The sequence below is a fragment of the Microcaecilia unicolor genome, chromosome 1 (genome assembly GCF_901765095.1).
Source record: "Microcaecilia unicolor chromosome 1, aMicUni1.1, whole genome shotgun sequence".
Classification (NCBI taxonomy): domain Eukaryota; kingdom Metazoa; phylum Chordata; class Amphibia; order Gymnophiona; family Siphonopidae; genus Microcaecilia; species Microcaecilia unicolor.
In genome coordinates this window covers 354023653-354045000 of record NC_044031.1, presented here as the reverse complement: position 1 = coordinate 354045000, position 21348 = coordinate 354023653, and the positions used below count along the sequence as shown (strand labels likewise).

The following is a 21348-nucleotide window of genomic DNA, read 5'->3' as shown; positions in this document are numbered from 1 at the left end:
CCTCCCTCTCCTTCTCTGCACATATCCAACAAACAGCCAAGACCTGTCGCTTCTTCCTCTTTAACATCAGCTCTCATCACCTCTCACCTTGACTACTGCAACCTACTCCTCACTGGCCTCCCTCTTAACCATCTATCCCCCCTTCAATCAGTTCAGAACTCCGCTGCACGCCTTATATTCCGCTTGAACCGATATACTCATATCACCCCTCTCCTCAAGTCACTTCACTGGCTTCCGATCAGATACCGCATATAGTTCAAGCTTCTCCTTCTTACCTACAAATGCAATCAGTCTGCAGCACCTCATTACCTCTCTACCCTCATCTCCCCTTATGTTCCCGCCCGAAACCTCCGCTCACAGGACAAATCCCTCCTCTCAACACCCTTCTCCACCACCGCCAGTTCCAGGCTCCACCCATTCTGCCTCGTATCACCTTACGCATGGAATAAACTTCCTGAACCCGTACGCCATGCCCCCTCCTTACCCATCTTCAAATCATTGCTCAAAGCCCACCTCTTCAATATTGCTTTCGGCACCTAACCTTTATACCTTTCATGTAATCGAGAATGCCCCAAATTGACTACCCCTACTTGACTGACTCTATATTTGTCCATTAGATTGTAAGCTCTTTGAGCAGGGATTGTCCTTCTGTGTTAAAATTGTACAGCGCTGCATAACCCTGGTAGCGCTTTAGAAATGTTAAGTAGTAGTAGTAGTAGCTCTTTACAAAACTTGCAACTTTACATACAGTTCTCACACTCTCTCTCTCTCTCTTACACAGTCACTCTCACACACACTGTCACAAATATAGACACACCGAGGAAAACCTTGCTAGCGCCTGTTTCATTTCTGTATGAAACGGGCCTGTTTTTACTAGTCACTATATAAATTGTTAATATCTAATCCTTTGGAATCAGATGGTTCCAAGTAATTACCAATACTATCTTCAATACCTAGGCTGCTTCCAGAGGAGCACAACAAGAAAATGCTTTCCTGGACACTACTTACCTAACTTACTGAGTTTTAAATGGCATGTTGATACATTTAATAAAAGCTGTGGCCTGATATTTACCATCAGTACAGTTGTGTAGCTAATCATTTCTCCTGGGAACCTATCCGTCGCTTGTTGAGGCAGACGAGATGGTAAGAAACAGAAATCGCAGGGCTAAGGGCAAAGCCAAGCTGCTGCTGTGCTGCAGATCCACACACCCCTTGAGGAGAGGATAGAAGATTAGTGCTGTGCATAAAATATTCTGCCATTGTGGACCCTGAAGAAGCTTAGTGAAATGCTGACTGTCGTTGGCCTGGGGGTGTGTGGATCTGCAGCTCAGTAGCGGCTTGGCTTTGATTTTGGATCCTAGATACGATATCACACAGACCTTTTGAAGATAAGTGTTTGTTGATTCTTATTCTATAGAAGGTATTGATAAATTTGCCTATGAACTTGCTAAGCATTTATAAGCAGTTACACAAAACTTAATTTTTCAATTAATTTATAACAGTTTTATTGATGACAAGCCAATGCATACACTCCAAAAATATAAGCATAGACTGTTCAAATATAAGAATACATATGAAACAATTGAATGTATCTACTGTCATCAACTTTTTAACCCCTCCCCCCACCCAATGTGATGTTATACTCAACATTTTATTGAAAAGTGACAACATACATCAACCTTCTTTGTGTACATGAACCCATTATAAACACTTCAAATCAGCCTGATATAATAGTCAGAACATACAAACCTTCCCCCCTCCCCCCAAATCCCTCCCCTTTTACCCTTCACTCCCCCTACTCTAACCCAAACAAGCCAACCTGAACAATTTCAGCTTCATTTCCCCCCCCCCTCCTAACCCTAACCTCTCCTCACCCCCCTTACCTCCCCTTAACGATGCAATGCCCCTTCCTCGCTCTCTACTTCCTAACCTTCCCATGGAAATCTATTCAAAACTTGACTGAGCGCCCATGGCGAAAATGTGGTCAGATAAGCATCCCAGATGGCTAGGAACCTCCGCTGCCTTCCAGGGGACAACCTGGCCCCCTAGATTCCCATGCCATAAATTCATGCAGCTTATTCCTCCAATGCCAAAAGGAGGGGGGGTGATCCTGTGTCCAGCAAAGAAGAATGCATTTCTTCCCCAAAATGCAGGATTTCCCCAAGAATAACTTCTCGCCCCTCGTTCCCTCTTGCCAGGCGTACTGAACATCATCCTTTCAAATGATATCCTCACTGTTCGTCCTTGCACTTCTTGAAGATATTGAGCTATTGCTGACCAGAACTTAGTTATGTACCTACATTCCATGGAAAAATGTCGCTTCCTTCCTTCTGCATTTGTTGCAGCTTGGTGATTCCACTACCCCAGCATGAAAGGCCTGCCTCTGTGAAAATTATGCCCTATGTACTTTCCGAAAGTGGCACTCCTGCAATTCCGCGCTGTGTACCAGTTGTACACCACTCTGTAGAGAGGTTAATATCAATTTTGAAGAAACCCTTCTGCCCACCTCCCCACTCTACCCGATCTGCTACCATTTGCAAATTCCTCCCTTGCTCCCTCTTATATATTTCTCCTTGAAACCACGATATCGAAATTTGACCCGCGGCATCCCCCTCCAAAAGCTCTCGCAGCTGCCAGCCAAACCTCAACGATAAGCTTCCCCGTGGTAGAGAGCGTGCATAGTGAGATAGCTGATTATAAGCAAAAATTGAGGCCGGACCCTGAGCACACTGAGCTAAGAATTCTTGAATCTGCAAAAGGGTCCCATCTTCTTGAATTACACTCTCTAAAAAAGCTATCCCCTTCTCTGTTAAGGAACGGAAAACTCTGTTATTTCTCCCTGAGGTAAAATCTAGATTCCCTTGCAAGGGTAGCTACACACTGCTATGAGGACACTGACCCCACAACCCAAGCACTGCTGTCCTTAGTGACCACAATGGTCTGAGCAAAACACTTCCACGTACTCTCTCCGGCCATTTCCTCCTTGGAACATGAAGTAGTGAACTCACGTGCCATGGGCTAAAATAGGTACACAAAAGTTAATTTTAAGAACATCGTCCTACGGAAGGATTTTTGCCGATGATGAAAGAGTGAGTGATCTTTTTGATCCTTTCAGCTCTCCAGATCGTTTGAGATCTTGAGCTCCGTTTTTTGGAATTAGTTATTTTTCTTGTAGTGGATTTGTTTAAGCAGAAATGTCCTCCATTTTGGCATTTCTGTATTAGGGTTTGGATCAGTATTTGATTCTGTAATTTTTACAGTTCAGATGGCAGCTTTTTGTCTAAAAGGGAAGGTGTTTCTCTAGCTCTCTAGCTTTTCAGGTAGATGTCATGAAGTTTTATTTTGCTTTTGGGCAGGGTGTGGTGGGGAAGCATATTCAGCTTCTGCTTCAGACTGTTGTGCCACAGTGGGATCTTAATTTGGTGCTTAACTTCTTGTCTAATCCTCTGGTTGAGCTATTTAAAATGAGCCTCTGATGGACCTTTCCTTGAAAACAATATATCTTGTAGCTATTTGCTTAGTCGGATGACTCTTTTGAGTTGTAGGCCCTGTTATTTAGGGATCCTTATATCTTTTGCTCACAACTATTTCCATTTGCAGAGATCCATCATTCTTAATAGTATGGTTTCTGTTTTCCATGTGAATCAAGTGATTTCGCTACTAGCCTTTTTGAGCAATGTAAATTCAGAATCAGTGCAAAGGCGGCATAAACTGGATATGCTCAGTGCTCCTGCACTATTTGGAAGTGATGTCTGATAGTCTTTTAGTGGACCACGTAAAAAGGAAGCAGCTTCAAAGTCTTCCTTAGCGCATTGGCTTAAGGTGTTGATTGAAGCAGCATATGTTCTCAGCCATGATATGCTCTGGGCTTATTTGACTGTGGCTGAGGCAGCCACCTGGACAGAGGCCCGGACAGTCATGCTTGAAAATATTTGCAGAATGGTTACATGGTGACAGTGCCTTTGGTAGGTAGATCATTTTGGAGGGAGCATTATTTTCATCCCACCATATTTTTATATATCCCATTGTTCTGGACTAGTCTAGCATAAAGGAAAGAAAGGTGAAATTTGGTTTTATTTGATGATTTTCTTTCCTTGATTTCTGCTAGACCAGTCTGGGGTCCACCTTGGAAGACTGCCTTCATTACCTCTGATTTGTAATTTTCTTAATTGTGCAAATATTTCTCTTGGAGGGTTTTCTTGTATATAGTTTCTTTCGAATGTTGGCTTTGGCATTAACATACTGACTAGTTCCAGACTGCACCACTCCTTATACCATTGATGTCACTTTTTCAGCATCTCTGTCTTCATCTGCTGGTAGGGGGGCATAACGTATTGGTCTTGACTGCACTAGCAGGAATCATGGAAAGGAAATTATGAAATAAGACCAAATTTCATCTTCTCTGATTAAATCCTGAAGTTAAGCAGAGAAATCATTTAATATTACACTTTAGTCCAATAAAACAGGTGTAATCTTATTTTCCTTTTTTTTGTATCATTTCTGATTATTAACTTGTAAAAGTGGACTAACACACCAACCACATTACTTTGTTAAATAAATTAATTGCTTGTTATCTTTTTTTTCTTAGATTCCAGTAATGTGGTAGTAACTCCTACAGGAACTCTTATAATCAGACGCTTTAAAGAAGAAATGAGTGGATTGTACACATGCTCCCTTCATTTTGCAACTACACTGAAACAATATGAAAAAAAATATTTCCTGAAATATATTTTCTATGGTAAGAAAAATTATGAGCACAGGTATGATTTCACCTTAGATAATTTTTTTTCATGTTTTCATATTTTTAGAGTAATGCTGTTACATTTGAAATGAACCTGGGAAATTTCTGCAGTTTAGTTTTATGTTGGAAAGAATCTGAAACTATGTACTTTGTCAGTGTTGGCTGCTATTCAAAGCAGCTTTGTTCAGCAGGGGCAGGCAAATGCATTATTTGCTCATCTGTATTTTTTTCATAACTTTTATGGATAGTAACATAGTAAATGACGGCAGATAAAGACCTGTACGGTCCATCCAGTCTGCCCATCAAGATAAACTCATTTACATGGTATGTGATACTTATTTATACCCGAATTTGATTTGTCCTTGCCTTTCTCAGGGCGCACAGACCGTAGAGGTCTGCCCAGCACTACTGTTGTACTAAGTTCTGAAGTTAACGTCGAAGCCCCTTAAAATTTACACTGCAGCCCATCCCTATCTATTCAGTCACGATTAGGGCATGGACCATGGAAGTCTACCCAGCTCCCCTTTTGTTTCCCAATTACCGGAATCGCCAACCAATCTCTGCTAAGGTTCCGCTGATCCATTCCTTCTAAACAGGATTCCTTTGTGTTTATCCCACGCATGTTTGAATTCCATTACTGTTTTCATCTCCACCACCTCCCGCGGGAGGGCATTCCACATATCCACCACCCTCTGTGTGAAAAAAATACTTCCTTACATTAATTCTGAGTCTGCCCCCCTTCAACCTCAGTTCATGTCCTCATGTTCTACTGCTTTCCTGTCTCCGAAAAAGGTTTGTTTGCGGATTAATATCTTTCAAATATTTGAACGTTTATATCATGTCACACCGGTTTCTCCCTTCCTCCAAGGTATATATGTTCAGGTTGGCAATGCAAATCCCATACCATTTTTGTAGCTTTTCTTTGCACCACTTCCAGTCTTTTTACATCTTTAACAAGATACGGCCTCCAAAACTGAACACAATACTCCAAGTGGGGCCTCACCAACAACTTGTAGAGGGGCATCAACACCTCCTTTCTTCTGTTGGTTATGCCCCTCTCTATGCAGCCTAGCATCCTTCTGGCCACGGCTGTTGCCTTGTCACATCGTTTCTTCACCTTTAGATCCTCAGACACCAACACCCCAAGGTCTCTCTCCTGAGTTAAGCCTACTAATCTCTCCCCTCCTATTCGGTATCTCTCTTTTGGGTTTCTGCACCCCACGTGCATCACTCTACACTTCTTGACATTAAAATTTTAACTTAGAATGATATAGAAACCTATCAAATTATCTACCCTGTAAATCAATAAAATTTACATCTTTTATAAAATGTGATACGATAGTGCTCAGTGAATAGTGCCTGTAATTAAGCTATTCAGCAGCTTATACCTGATACCCGTCCATCATTGCACTACAGGTCCCTACCTCCCTTCTTGTCAATGCCTAATATGTTAATGTTGTAATTGCTTTTACTGATATATTAATGCTGATAGGATTACTTATCTTATCCAAATCCTTCATAATCCACACTGGATGTCGGGTGTGCTCTGGTTTGCTGTCTTTGCTTTAAAAACTATTTCTTATTTCTTTTTTTCTTTTGCTTGTGTAGTGCTTCCTTAGCCCAATGTTTTCTGGTTCTCTCTTGTTCTCAACATGCGTGTATGTTTTGCTCAGAGTGTCATCAGGAGAATATTCCAACCTATAACACATGAATTGAATCAAATCCTTTCCTGCCATCATCATATCACTATTTGTAATAAAGACTTTATACCGTTCAATTATCATAATGTCATAATGTCAAAGTTTTACTTGCGTTAGTCGGAGACTATCTGGTGAAGATCAGTTGAGCCTCCATCCCGGCCCGGTAGAAAAACGCCGGTACATGCGCACTCCCTACTTATATATATATATATATATATATATATATATATATATATATATATATATTTGTTACATTTGTACCCCGCGCTTTCCCACTCATGGCAGGCTCAATGCGGCTTACATATTGTATACAGGTACTTATTTGTACCTGGGGCAATGGAGGGTTAAGTGACTTGCCCAGAGTCACAAGGAGCTGCCTGTGCCTGAAGTGGGAATCGAACTCAGTTCCTCAGTTCCCAAGGACCAAAGTCCACCACCCTAACCACTAGGCCACTCCTCCACTCCCGCCCTCCCTAGGATTACTGCACTTGCGCAACTGCCCACCAATCAATGACTTTATTCAGTCCCCTCGGGTGTGTAGTCTGCCATTTGAAGATATATTGTACTTCTTTTTTTAGAAGACTTGAAACAATGTTGCCCCCTTGTTGCTGATAACATTGAAACAGTGCTATAAATCGGAGATCAATTTCTTGATGGCCTGTCTCTTCCCAGTGACTTACTAGTGGTGCTTCTTTTTTGCGAGATACATAAATTGCTCAAGTGCTCCACTATTCTCTGCTTAATTTTCCGCTTTGTTTGGCCAATGTACCATTTGTTGCATGGACATTTTATGCCATAAACTACTTGCGTTGAATCACAGTTGGTCTTGTTGTACAAATCTATCACCCAACCAGTAACCGGATGTGTGGTAATGTTGGTGACCCACGCAAACTGACAATACGCGCATCCGCTACATGTGTTGTGTCCTCTCTCACTATCTTCGGGACCTCGGCGCTTACATCGTGTTAACATTTGCCCTAAATTCTGGGATCTTCTGAATTCAAATAGTGGCTCCTGTTGAATTCCATGCAAACGCATCATATGCCAATGTTTTTTATGATATGTTTAATCTGAGTAGCTTGTAATGAGAAGGGTAGAACATATGTCAAAGCCTCGGATCGATTTCTAGTGTCATTTCTGGGTTGTAGCAGCCAATGTCTATGGCTGTTAGTAGCTCTCTTATGTGCCCTCTTCACGATCTTTCCAGGATATCCCCTCTGCAGAAGTCTATTTCTCAAAAGTTCTGAATGATGATAGTAGTCTTTTTTTTATTTTTTTAGAGTCACATAATCTCCTCACTCTCAAAAACTGCCCTGTTGGGATAGCATCTTTTTGTGCCATCTGATGGAAGCTATTGTAGTGCAGTATTGTATTAGTGTCAGTTGGTTTACGTAATAGTCAATTATTCCTTGTCATCAGCAGCAGATGAATCCATTACGAATGGGTTGTGTCCACCTACCTTCAGGGGGAGATAGAGAACACTGAAAACCATAGTGCCTCTAGGACGGCTAGCTCCATCTGCCTCTCAGTATTTCTCTATCTCCCAGCAGGGTTGGATGCAGCTTGTTCAGCGCCTTCAAGTTTCTGCCTGGGGTGGCTCCTGTGCTTTTGCCAGTTGTAGCAGGGGTGTTGTGGCTAAGTGGAACCCACTTTAAAGGCACATAGGTTCGCCCTTCCCCCCCCCCCCCCCCCCCCCCCGTGTGGATGCAGGCATATAGGTTCGCCCTTTCCCTGCCTTTCCCACCCTCTTCTGCCTCCGGAGTACCTCTGTAGCTGTTTGCCTCCAACTTTCTTCACAGCGTTTAAAAAAAAAAATGCGCTTTTCAGCGCTGCTACTTCTGAGGCTTTTTCTGACTGTGCAGCGTGACAGGAGCTCGTGGACTCGGTCCTTTGAGGTAATAGCGGTACTCAGCACCTCCGGGGAGGGCCCGTGGACGGCGTTCCGATCGGGTGATTTTGGCGCGAAGCCGCCATTTTGAATTTTATTCCACTGTTTTTCGGCGATGGCTGCTGAGGGAGTTAAGCGCTGTTCCCGTTGTGGCACGTGCAGATCAGCAGCGGGGCTCTGTAAAACGTGCTTTTTAGACAGTAGAGCCAGTACAAGCATGATGAGCGATGATTCTTCCTGCTCGATGGAGCTGGCAGCAGGCGCCATCTTGGATGCGCCGCATGGCTCGACCCCCGCGGTTGCGGAGGAGTCTAAGAGCAGAGGGGCGCCTCGGGCCGAGGCTACTAGAGGAGCTCCGGTCCCCGTGGCTCCTAATTCGGAGACAGGAAGTCAGGGCGAGTTTTTCTCTCCCTAGTTTGTGCTTATTTTACATAAAGCCTTCATGCTGAAAAGAGCTCTGCCGCAGGTGTCTGACACTGCGTTGCTATCTGGTCCCCCTCTGACTGATGATGGCCCGGAGCTGATATCAGACGTGGATGCCCCTGACTGTTGGATGCACGCTAAGCATAGACGGGTAAATTCCCCATCGGAGAGTGGCGCACCCCCCTTTTCCCCCCATGGTTGGGCTGTGGGGACTCTGACGGATCTGGCAGGCCTTCGTGGTCTGAGGAGCCAGAGGAAGGTGCCGGTTTGCCACTGGATCTGGATGATCACACTGCGGTTCGGATTTTCCACCGCGATGAGCTGCCAGCACTTATCTCTGATGCCTCACAGGCCCTCTCTATTGATGACCCTGTTCAAGGCGAGGCCGCCTGTGGAAATCCGAGGATGGCGAGTACTAAGATGCCTGCTCGTGCCTTTCCTTTGTATGACTCCATCCAAGAGCTTATTTCTGCTCAATGGGCTGACCCCGAGGGGCCCTTGAAAGTGCCAGGGTGATGGGGCATCTTTACCCTCTGAGTGAGGAGCACTTGGCTTGTTTTGGGATGCCTAAAGTGGATGCCTTAGTCACGACAGTGACAAGAAAGACCACCCTCTCAGTAGAGGGAGGGGTCGCCCTGAAGGACATTCAGAACCGGCAGCTGGAATCAGCGCTAAAACGGTCCTTTGAGACTTTGGGCCTAGCCTTAAGGGCGTCTGTTTGCAGTTCTTATGCTGCTCGAGCCTACCTCTCTTGGTTATAACAGGCACTGGAACAGCCCGTGGATGGTGTGGAGTCCCTCGCTGAGGTTACACCGCGCATGGAGTCGGCCTTGTCATTTTTAGCTGACGCCCTCTATGATCTAGTCAGAGCTTTGGCTAAACAGATGTTTGTGGCGGTGTCTGCCCGTTGCCTTCTATGGCTACGGCATTCGGCGGCTGACATGGCCTCTAAGCAAAGGCTGGCGAAGTTGCCCTTTCGGGACCTTCTGTTATGGAGAGGAGTTGGAGAAGATTGTTCTCCGAGGACAAGCAGGCTGCTTGTTCTCACTGATGGGTGACGTCCACGGCAGCCCCTCCAATCGGAAACTTCACTAGCAAAGGCCTTTGCTAGTCCTCGCGCGCCCATGCGCACCGCGCATGCGCGGCCGTCTTCCCGCCCGAACCGGCTCGTGTTCGTCAGTCTTCTTTTGTCTGCGCTCGGTACGGTCGTGTTTTCGCCGTGTCGGGCCCCGCAAAGACGACCTCGCGCGTTCGTCGTGTTGTTTCACAAAAAAAAAAAAAAAAAAAAAACATTCTGTGTGGAAAAAGACTCTTTGGTCTTTTTTCCCCCCGCTATTTTCAGCTTTTTCGCCCCGGTAAGTTTTCTTTCGTCGTCGGGGTAGGCCGGTTTTAGGCCTTGGGTCGAAGTTTTCTTCCCCTTGTTTTTTCGGTGCCTTTTCCGCCATTTCGACTTTTGATCTCGCCGGCGTGATTTTTCTGCCCATGACATCGAAGTCTCCCAGCGGCTTCAAGAAGTGCACCCAGTGCGCCCGGGTCATCTCGCTCACTGACAGGCACGCGTCGTGTCTTCAGTGCTTGGGGGCTGGGCACCGCCCGCAGGCCTGTAGTCTGTGTTCCCTTTTGCAAAAGCGGACTCAGGTAGCGAGATTGGCCCAGTGGAACGTTTTGTTCTCTGGCTCTTCGTCGGCATCGGCACCGGGGGGTATCGAGTGCATCGACGTCTTCAGCGTCCAGACCTTCATCCTCGGCCGCCAGTGCATCGAGTGCATCGAGGCATCGGCCCTCTGCATCGGCGCTGAGACATCGGACAGCTGCATCGACGTCGGTGGTACCGGGACCTCGTCGGCTGATGTCGTCGGACGGTGGTGCTTCGTCTGGAGTGCAGGTGAGGGCTGTCCATTCCGCTGCTGGTGGCGGTGAGCCTTTGGGTGGGTCTCCCCCTACCCTGAGGGCTCCTGCGGTACAGCCCCCCCCCGAGACCGACCTCCTTCGGCCTCGGCCCCGAGGAAGCGACGGCTGGATTCTACGTCCTCCTCATCGGTGCCGGGAAGCTCCGGTGACATGCTTCGTTCCAAGAAGTCGAAGAAGCATCGTCATCGGTCTCCTTCCCGTGTCGGCACCGAGAGCTCTGGGTCGCCGAGGGAGTCGGCACCCAGCAGGCATCGGCACCGAGAGGACCGCTCACCCTCTGTTCAGGAGGTGTCGATGCGCTCCACTCTGGACAGCCCGGAACAGCCTCCACGCCCGGAACAGGTTCTGACGTCGACGCCTGCATCGACCTCCATGCCTTTCTCTGCAGCTGCTCTGAACGAGATACTCCGGGCCGTTCTCCCAGAGATTCTGGGAGAGCTGTTGCGCCCTAACCCTCCGGTACCGGCGGTGCTTGCGCCACCGGTACCGTCGAGCGTGGCGCCGGCTGGCCCATCGCCCGAGGTGAGGTCTCCGGCGTCGGTGCCGCGTGCGGTACCGGCTGCTGCCGCCTCCCAGGAGGGCTCCCTGACTACGTCGGCGAAGGGAGCTTCACCGATGCGGGCGAGGGAGTCTACCTCTCGACGCCCCCATCGTGGACGTGGCTCCACGGAGTCGAGTCGGGCACGGTTGCAGACACAGGTCTGTGAACTTGTGTCTGACACCGAGGGTGAGGCCTCGTGGGAAGAGGAAGAAGACCCCAGATATTTCTCTGACGAGGAGTCTGAAGGTCTTCCTTCCGATCCCACTCCCTCTCCTGAGAGACAGCTTTCTCCCCCCGAGAGTCTGTCTTTTGCTTCCTTTGTCCGGGAGATGTCTACGGCCATCCCCTTCCCGGTGGTTGTGGAGGACGAGCCCAGGGCTGAAATGTTTGAGCTCCTGGACTATCCTTCTCCACCTAAGGAAGCGTCCACTGTACCCATGCACCATGTCCTAAAAAGACATTGCTGGCGAACTGGACCAAGCCTTTAACTAATCCCCACATTCCCAAGAAGATCGAGTCCCAGTACCGGATCCATGGGGACCCAGAACTGATGCGCACTCAGTTGCCTCATGACTCTGGAGTTGTGGATCTGGCCCTAAAGAAGGCTAAGAGTTCTAGAGAGCATGCTTCGGCGCCCCCGGGCAAAGACTCTAGAACCTTAGACTCCTTTGGGAGGAAGGCCTACCATTCCTCTATGCTCGTGGCCAAAATTCAGTCCTACCAGCTCTACACGAGCATACACATGCGGAACAATGTGCGGCAGTTGGCGGGCTTGGTTGATGCGCTCCCCCCTGAGCAAGCCAAGCCTTTTCAGGAGGTGGTCAGGCAGCTGAAGGCGTGCAGAAAATTCCTGGCCAGAGGGGTGTATGACACCTTTGATGTTGCGTCCAGGGCCGCTGCTCAAGGTGTGGTGATGCGCAGGCTCTCATGGCTGCGTTCCTCCGACCTGGAGAATAGAATCCAGCAATGGATTGCGGACTCGCCTTGCCGTGTGGATAATATTTTTGGAGAGAAAGTCGAACAGGTGGTAGAGCAGCTCCACCAGCGGGACACCGCATTCGACAAGTTCTCCCGCCGGCAGCCTTCAGCCTCTACCTCTACAGGTAGAAGATTTTTGGGGGGAAGGAAGACTGTTCCCTACTCTTCTGGCAAGCGTAGGTACAATCCTCCTTCTCGACAGCCTGCGGCCCAGGCTAAGCCCCAGCGCGCTCGCTCTCATCAGCAGCGTGCGCCTCAGCAAGGCCCCTCGGCTCCCCAGCAAAAGCAAGAGACGAGCTTTTGACTGGCTCCAGCAGAGCATAGCCGACATCCAAGTGTCAGTGCTGGGCGACCTGCCAGTCGGAGGGAGGTTGAAAGCTTTTCACCAAAGGTGGCCTCTCATAACCTCCGATCAGTGGGTTCTCCAAATAGTCCGGCAAGGATACACCCTCAATTTGGCCTCCAAACCTCCAAATTGTCCACCGGGAGCTCAGTCTTACAGCTTCCAGCACAAGCAGGTACTTGCAGAGGAACTCTCCGCCCTTCTCAGCGCCAATGCGGTCGAGCCCGTGCCATCCGGGCAAGAAGGGCTGGGATTCTATTCCAGGTACTTCCTTGTGGAAAAGAAAACAGTGGGGATGCGTCCCATCCTAGACCTAAGGGCCCTGAACAAATATCTGGTCAAAGAAAAGTTCAGGATGCTTTCCCTGGGCACCCTTCTTCCCATGATTCAGGAAAACGATTGGCTATGCTCTCTGGACTTGAAGGATGCCTACACACACATCCCGATACTGCCAGCTCACAGACAGTATCTGCGATTTCAGCTGGGCACACGTCACTTCCAGTACTGTGTGCTACCCTTTGGGCTCGCCTCTGCGCCCAGGGTGTTCACAAACTGCTTGGCTGTAGTAGCAGCGGCACTTCGTAGGCTGGGGGTGCACGTGTTCCCATATCTCGACGATTGGCTGGTGAAGAACACATCCGAGGCAGGAGCCCTGCAGTCCATGCAGATGACTATTCGCCTCCTGGAGCTACTGGGGTTTTTGATAAATTATCCAAAGTCCCATCTTCTCCCAGTGCAGAGACTCGAATTCATAGGAGCTCTGCTGGATTCTCGGACGGCTCGCGCCTATCTCCCAGAGACGAGAGCCAACAACTTGTTTTCCCTCGTCTCGCGGGTGCGAGCGTCCCAGCAGATCACAGCTCGGCAGATGTTGAGATTGCTAGGCCACATGGCCTCCACAGTTCATGTGACTCCCATGGCCCGCCTTCACATGAGATCTGCTCAATGGACCCTAGCTTCCCAGTGGTTTCAGGCTGCTGGGGATCTAGAAGACGTAATCCACCTCTCCACGAGTTTTCTCGAATCCCTGTATTGGTGGACGATTTGGTCCAATCTGACTCTGGGACGTCCCTTCCAAATTCCTCAGCCTCAAAAAGTGCTGACCACGGATGCGTCTCTCCTGGGGTGGGGAGCTCATGTCGAGGGGCTTCACACCCAAGGAAGCTGGTCCCTCCAGGAACGCGATCTGCAGATCAATCTTCTGGAGTTACGAGCGATCTGGAACGCTCTGAAGGCTTTCAGAGATCGGCTGTCCCACCAAATTATCCAAATTCAGACAGACAACCAGGTTGCCATGTACTACGTCAACAAGCAGGGGGGCACCGGATCTCGCCCCCTGTGTCAGGAAGCCGTCAGCATGTGGCTCTGGGCTTGCCGTCACGGCATGGTGCTCCAAGCCACATACCTGGCAGGCGTAAACAGTCTGGCCGACAGGTTGAGCAGGATTATGCAACCTCACGAGTGGTCGCTCAATTCCCGTGTAGTGCGACAGATCTTCCAGGTGTGGGCACCCCCTTGGTAGATCTGTCGCATCTCGAGCCAACCACAAAGTCCCTCAGTTCTGTTCCAGGCTTCAGGCCCACGGCAGACTGGCATCGGATGCCTTCCTCCTGGACTGGGGGGAGGGTCTGCCTGTATGCTTATCCTCCCATACCTCTGGTGGGGAAGACTTTGTTGAAACTCAAGCAAGACCGAGGCCCATGATTCTGATGCTCCTTTTTGGGCCGTGTCAGATCTGGTTCCCTCTTCTTCTGGAGTTGTCCTCCGAAGAACCGTTGGAGATTGGAGTGTTTTCCGACCCTCATCACGCAGGGACGAAGGGGCGCTTCTGCATCCCAACCTCCGGTCCCTGGCTCTCACGGCCTGGATGTTGAGAGCGTTAGGACTTTGCCTCTTTGGGTCTGTCAGAGGGTGTCTCCCGTATCTTGCTTGCTTCCAGGAAAGATTCAACCAAGAGGAGTTACTTCTTTCTGTGGAGGAGGTTTGCCGTCTGGTGTGACAGCAAGGCCCTAGATCCTTGCTCTTGTCCTACACAGACCCTGCTTGAATACCTTCTGCACTTGTCTGAGTCTGGTCTCAAGACCAACTCCGTAAGGGTTCACCTTAGTGCAATCAGTGCATACCATTACCGTGTGGAAGGTAAGCCGATCTCAGGACAGCCTTTAGTTGTTCGCTTCATGAGAGGTTTGCTTTTGTCAAAGCCCCCTGTCAAGCCTCCTACAGTGTCATGGGATCTCAATGTCGTTCTCACCCAGCTGATGAAACCTCCTTTTGAGCCACTGAATTCCTGCCATCTGAAGTACTTGACCTGGAAGGTCATTTTCTTGGTGGCAGTTACTTCAGCTCGTAGAGTCAGTGAGCTTCAGGCCCTTGTAGCCCAGGCCCCTTACACCAAATTTCATCATAACAGAGTAGTCCTCCGCACTCACCCTAAGTTCTTGCCGAAGGTAGTGTCGGAGTTCCATCTGAACCAGTCAATTGTCTTGCCAATATTCTTTCCCCGTCCTCATTCCTGCCCTGCTGAACGTCAGCTGCACACATTGGACTGCAAGAGAGCATTGGCCTTCTATCTGGAGCGGACACAGCCCAACAGACAGTCCGCCCAATTGTTTGTTTCTTTTGATCCCAATAGGAGGGGAGTGGCTGTGGGGAAACGCACCATATCCAGTTGGCTAGCAGATTGCATTTCCTTCACTTACGCCCACGCTGGGCTGGCTCTTGAGGGTCATGTCACGGCTCATAATGTTAGAGCCATGGCTGCGTCGGTAGCCCACTTGAAGTCAGCCTCTATTGAAGAAATTTGCAAAGCTGCGACTTGGTCATCTCTCCACACATTCACATCTCATTACTGCCTGCAGCAGGATACCCGACGCGACAGTCGGTTTGGGCAGTCAGTTCTTCAGAACCTGTTTGGGCTTTAGGATCCAACTCCACCCCCCGAGGGCCCTGTTTGTTCTGTTCCAGGCTGCACTCTCAGTTAGTTGGTAAATTTTTTAGGTCAATCTCAGTTATGTCCTCACCGTTGCAAGGCCCAATTGACCATGTTTGTTGTTTTGAGTGAGCCTGGGGGCTAGGGATACCCCATCAGTGAGAACAAGCAGCCTGCTTGTCCTCGGAGAAAGCGAATGCTACATACCTGTAGAAGGTATTCTCCGAGGACAGCAGGCTGATTGTTCTCACAAACTCGCCCGCCTCCCCTTTGGAGTTGTGTCTTCCCTTGTCTTTGTCTTGCTACATACGGGACTGATGAACACGAGCCGGTTCGGGCGGGAAGACGGCTGCGCATGCGCGGTGCGCATCGGCGCGCGAGGACTAGCAAAGGCCTTTGCTAGTGAAGTTTCCGATTGGAGGGGCTGCCGTGGACGTCACCCATCAGTGAGAACAATCAGCCTGCTGTCCTCGGAGAATACCTTCTACAGGTATGTAGCATTCGCTTTAAAGACCTGGGGGATGCTAAACCCCAGCGGTTACCTGAGGATAGGCTGCGTCCTTCTTCCAAGGGTCAGTTGGTTCCCTCTTCCTCCAGACCTCGCTTCCATGAAGCTAGAAGGTATCGCCCAGGGCGCTCTGCTGGGTTTACTCAACGTGCCCGCTTTCAGCAGAGGAACTCCTTTCGCTTAGACAAACGCTCTGCAGCAGCAGGCTGAAAGTCAGGAGTTCAGGGCCGTCCTGCACAATGATGGGACGCCGGTCCACTCCTCCTCCTTTGCAGCTGTATGAGGACGCCTTTCCCTCTTTCTCGAGTTTTGAACCGATTGGAGAGGGGAGAGGTGACTAAGTGGGAGGCCAGCAAGAAGCAGATTGCAGTAGTCTAAACGAGAGGTGACAAGGGTGTGGATGAGTGTGTCTAAAGCGATCACACCCATGCGGGCTTCTGTTGCGCCGATACTGACTTTTTTTTTTTTTTTTTCCAAATTTGTTTTATTATTTTCCATTAGAAACATAACAGTATCCACACTTTATCTTTGTACAGAAATTAGAATTCCTCTTTCAACTAACATGTTTCCAAACTAATACCCTCCTCCCCTATTATAGTCCCTCCTCTTAGGAAGTTTTGTGACAATTCTTTTTAGACTTGTCCATGTGACACATCGATCTGGGGTGTCCGAGAGGTTAACCATTGTTCATAAGGGTTCCACGTTTTATGGTACTGCGGAACACGGCCAGTGCGTAAGGCTGTCAACTTCGACATCAGATGAATATAGTCCAGTTTCCGCACCACTGACCGCTGTTCCGGAAGTGTAGGTTGCTTCCATGCCGCCGCCAGCACCAATTTGGCGGCCACGAATAGTTGTATGGCAAAGCGGTGTATGGCATTAGGAATTCCTGTAGGTCTAAAATGGAGTAAGCAGTAGTCCATTCTCATCTGGTAGTTCACTCCTGTAACTTCACCTAGAAACTTCAATATCTCCCCCCAATACTCCTGTGCATGCTTGCATGCCCACCACACATGAATCATATCCCCCACTTCTCCACATTGCCTCCAACACAAAGCTGACCCTGTTTTAAACATTTTAACCAAGCGATGGGGAGTGTAGTACCAGCTGTATAATATTTTGTGACCGTTTTCAGTTAAGGCTAGCAGAGATCTAAGTGCCACTTTCCACTGGGGCTTTGTGTAGGTTTCCCCCATGGCTTTCTCCCACCTTGATAGGTATCGCTCCACTGGGTTAGCATGTAGGAGTAGTGCCCTATATATTCTTGAGATGCTACCCCTTCCTCCTCCCTTCATCATCCCCTCCTCCAATTTAGTTTCTTGTAGCTTTAACTCATCCTGTGCTCTGCGAGCTATAAAATCCTTCACTTGATAGTACTGAAAAGCTTGCAGGGGAGAGAGGCCATGCTCCTGGCATAATTCTAGGAATGGCACCGTCTTATCCGTTTCCCACATTTGGCCTAGTTCACAAAGCCCCATCTCCTCCCATCGCTGAAAAGCTTTATCTTGTTTGCCCGGTCTGAACTGGGGAGCAAAGCGAAGGAACATATGCCTATAATATATTCGCCCCGGGAAAAAGTGTCCCCTTATCTTACTCCACGTCAATAGAGGCCAGCGCATCATAGGCGGGCTTCCCTTGATTATTTCTCCTAAATCTTCCCGCGATAACCAGGGGATAGCTCGCAGCAGGAAAGGTCCCATCCATTTTGTTCCACCCTTGTCCAGGCCTTCCCTGTATCCTGAAGCCATGTAGCTATTACTCTAAGGTGGGCTGCTTGTAAGTAGTGTGTGAAGGAAGGAACTCCCATCCCTCCCCTCTCTTTCGATTGATACATGACTTCTCTTTTCACCCTCGGGGGTCGTTTTCTCCAAATAAATGAAATACCTTGTTCTGTAGGCCTCGCAAAAAACTATCTGGGATGGCTATGGGCAGGGCCATAAAAAGATACAAAATTCTAGGTAATATAACCATCTTAACTGCATGATCCTCCCACTCCAAGACAGTGTCAATCCCTCCCATCTATGTAGTTCTGCAAAGAGCCTTTTTTACCATTTCTGGGAAATTTGATTGGAATAGCTCATCCACACTCCTCGGAATATTGACTCCCAAATATCTAATATGTCGTGCAGCCCATCGAAATGGGGAAGTAGTCTGCAACTGTGCTTTTTGTGGGGCTGGGATATTTATATCTAACGCTTCTGACTTGTCTAGGTTAACCTTGAAGCCAGATACTCTCCCATACGACTGGAGCAACTCTTGTATCTTCAGAATTGCGGGTCCTGGCTCCCGGAGCATAAGTAGTATGTCATCCGCAAAGAGGAGCGCCCGTGTTTCCAGGCCCCCCACCGTGGTCCCTTGATATCAGGGTGCGTTCGTATCTGAATAGCCAATGGCTCCATAACTATCGCAAAGAGCAATGGTGATAGCGCACAACCTTGTCGGGTCCCCCTATGTAGTTGAAATGGCTTGGAGAGTCTCCCATTTACCCTTATCGATGCTAAGGGTGCCTTATAGATCAATTTAAGCCAGTGTGTGAATCGCCCGGTGAAACCCATCCTACCCAAGACTGTAAACAGGAAAGGCCAACTCACCCGGTCGAATGCCTTCTCTGCGTCAAGGGATAGCAGGCACATAGAAAGTTTATGTTCCTGTGTGTGATGTATCATATGGAGGGCCCTGCGGATGTTATCAAAAGTCTGTCTTCCATGTACAAAGCCCGTTTGATCTTCATGGATTAGTGTTTGGAGGTATCTCTGGAGTCTGGTCGCTAAAATTTTTGTAAAGATCTTATAATCTACCCCCAACAAAGAAATCGGCCTGTATGATGCACATAATTGCGGGTCTTTTCCCGGCTTAGGGATAACTGTAATGCTAGCCAGATTCCATGTGGGGGGGGAGCTCCTGACTAAATTCAAGCGAATTGAAGACCTTTAATAACAGTGGAGCCAACACCCCCCCAAACACCTTATAAAATTTGTTGGTGAATCCGTCGGGCCCCGGCGCCTTACCTATAGGAAGCTCCTTGAGAACCCGCAGGAGCTCCTCTAGCTCAAATGGTTGTGACAGGACTTGATCTGCACTAACTGCTAGTTTAGGGAGTTCTATGTCTGCAAAATAATCCTCCATTTCCTCTTCCGGTACCTCCTCCCCTGCCATATATAGTGTTTTATAAAAGTCCCCAAATGCCGCCTCAATATACTCGGGGTCTACGCGTGTTATCCCTCCCTCATCTTTTAGACTCACCACCACATTCCGGAGTGTAGTTGTTTAAGTTTATAAGCCATGAACGCCGGCTGCCTTTATTGCCAAATTCAAAGTGGGGACTGGCGGACCCGCTGAAGTTTCTCTGCCAAGTCCGCCAGCTCCAGCTCATTTATCTGTTTTCCGCAGTCTATGTATTTGATCGATAATCTCCACTGCCGGCCGGGGCCCATCTCGGTGAAGTGCGGTTTTCCGCTTTCCCCCAGTTGTCCCCGCAGTTCGGCTTCTTTGGCTCTCTTTGTTCTCCCTATGTGGGTTTTTAATGCTATCAGATGTCCGCGCATGACTGCTTTGAAGCTCTCCCATAGGAGTCACTTCTCCAGTGTCATTGAACTGAATGTATTCCTTAATATGTCGCTCCAGGCTTAGTATGTTAGCGGGCTCTTGGAGCAAAGTATCATCTAGTCGCCAGCCCCCGTTTTCTCGTCGAGTCTTAGGGAGAATTAGTTGTAATAATATGGGGGAGTGATCTGTCCATGTACGGGGTAGGATTTGCTGTGAACCTATAAGCCCCTGCATCGCAGCCTCTCCTAGCCAGAAGTCTATCCTCGATGAAGACTGGTGCACTGTCGAGAAATAGGAATAGCTGCGCTTGGTATGGTTTGCCTGTCGCCAATAGTCGACCAGGTGCCAGCGCTCAATAAATTCTTGTAACGCCACCCTATCTCTCTGGCCATATCCTGTGTGTCGTGAGGAGTTGTCTAAATGGGGCTGTAGCGTTAGATTAAAATCCCCTCCTATCAGTAATGAGCCCTCTAAGTGTTTTAGAATTATGTGGTCTAGCTCACAAAAAAAAGATCCCTGATCTGCATTAGGTGCATAAATGTTAACTACTGTATATACCTGTTCTGCTAAGGAAAAAATCACTAAGATGTAACGTCCCCCTTTATCTTTAACAATTTTTTGTATCTTCCAGGGCTTAGCTCCGTTAAATGCTATTAATACCCCTTTATTTTTGACGTTATCCCTATTGGATGCAAAGTATATACCAGGGAATTTCTTATGCTGACACAAGTGTTCATGCCTAGGCAGGAGATGTGTTTCCTGTACCAGGGCCACATCCGCCCGAAGGCGAAGTAGCTCCCTGAATAGGAGCTGCCGTTTTCTAGGAATATTCAACCCTCGTGCATTAAGCAGTAGAAAATTTATTTCAGCCATGAGTTATCCAGGATAATCATATAAGTTGCTTAAATTGAGTGTCCCCTCCTGTGACTCTCTCCCTTGCTTTCGAGTCATGGTCACGCTCCTCACAGTATTCGCTCTCTCCCTTTTGTTCCCCTCTTCCTTCCCCCCACCCAACCATCCATCCCTTCTTCTTCCCCTCCTCCCTCCCCATCTTCCCCCAAAATATTCTGTAGCTGCCCACGTTAAGTAACGTGGGTAGTGTAGGAGAAAGTGGAAGGCGTATGGTGCCTCTCAAGTGCCCCCACAGGTTTCATTGTGCTAATTAACAATCCTCGACTGGCATTTTTGTTAAAACTATAACCCAGCAATATTTATACAGTGCCTCACTTTGTATAACTCTATTAACTTTTGCAAACTATTTCAAACCTTTTTTTCCTGACTTTACGGTCAAGCAGTGTCCTGGTGCCCAACAGTCTTATAGTCATGTCTCTTAGTAGATTGATTAAGGGCAAAGTCAGGTTATCTTAGCAGCCGATTGCTGCCGCCGTAGGCGTCGTGTTCCCTTCCCCGCTCTCTGCCATTTTGGGGGAGCATCCGACCTTCTTTGTGGTGGTTTCAGTGCCTTTAGTGACTCTCCCAAGTTTTCTTCTGGCAAAATCTCCTTGGCCTCCATCAAAGATCGATTTGTTGCAATCTTTCCCTCCTTGTAGAAGACCAGCGCGAAGGGGTGTCTTCCATCTGTAGCGGATACCCATCTCTTGTAATCGCTTGGTGACTGGTTTTAAATCCGCTCTACGCTTTAGAGTGGCTGCCGCCAGATCTTGGTATATTTCTATTTCATACGAATCCCATTTAAAGTTTGGGGTCTGGCGAGCTATGTTTGCCACCTGTTCCTTCAGCTTATAGTCTTTGAAGCACACAATGATATCTTTGGGTAGATTCGTTCGCGGAGTTCCGAGCGCTCTGTGTGCCCGCTCTAGATAGAATCGCTGATTGTTCC

At 48.3% G+C, this 21348-nt stretch overlaps 1 protein-coding gene across 1 annotated transcript in view; it reads left to right on the top strand.

The window, feature by feature from the left end:
- ZPBP (zona pellucida binding protein) overlaps positions 1–21348 on the top strand; it is a 304665-nt gene that overhangs the window by 88456 nt on the left and 194861 nt on the right. Inside the window, exon 4 of the mRNA XM_030218447.1 lies at positions 4589–4738. Coding sequence (XP_030074307.1) covers positions 4589–4738 — 150 coding nt within the window. The remainder of the gene's footprint in view (positions 1–4588; positions 4739–21348) is intronic.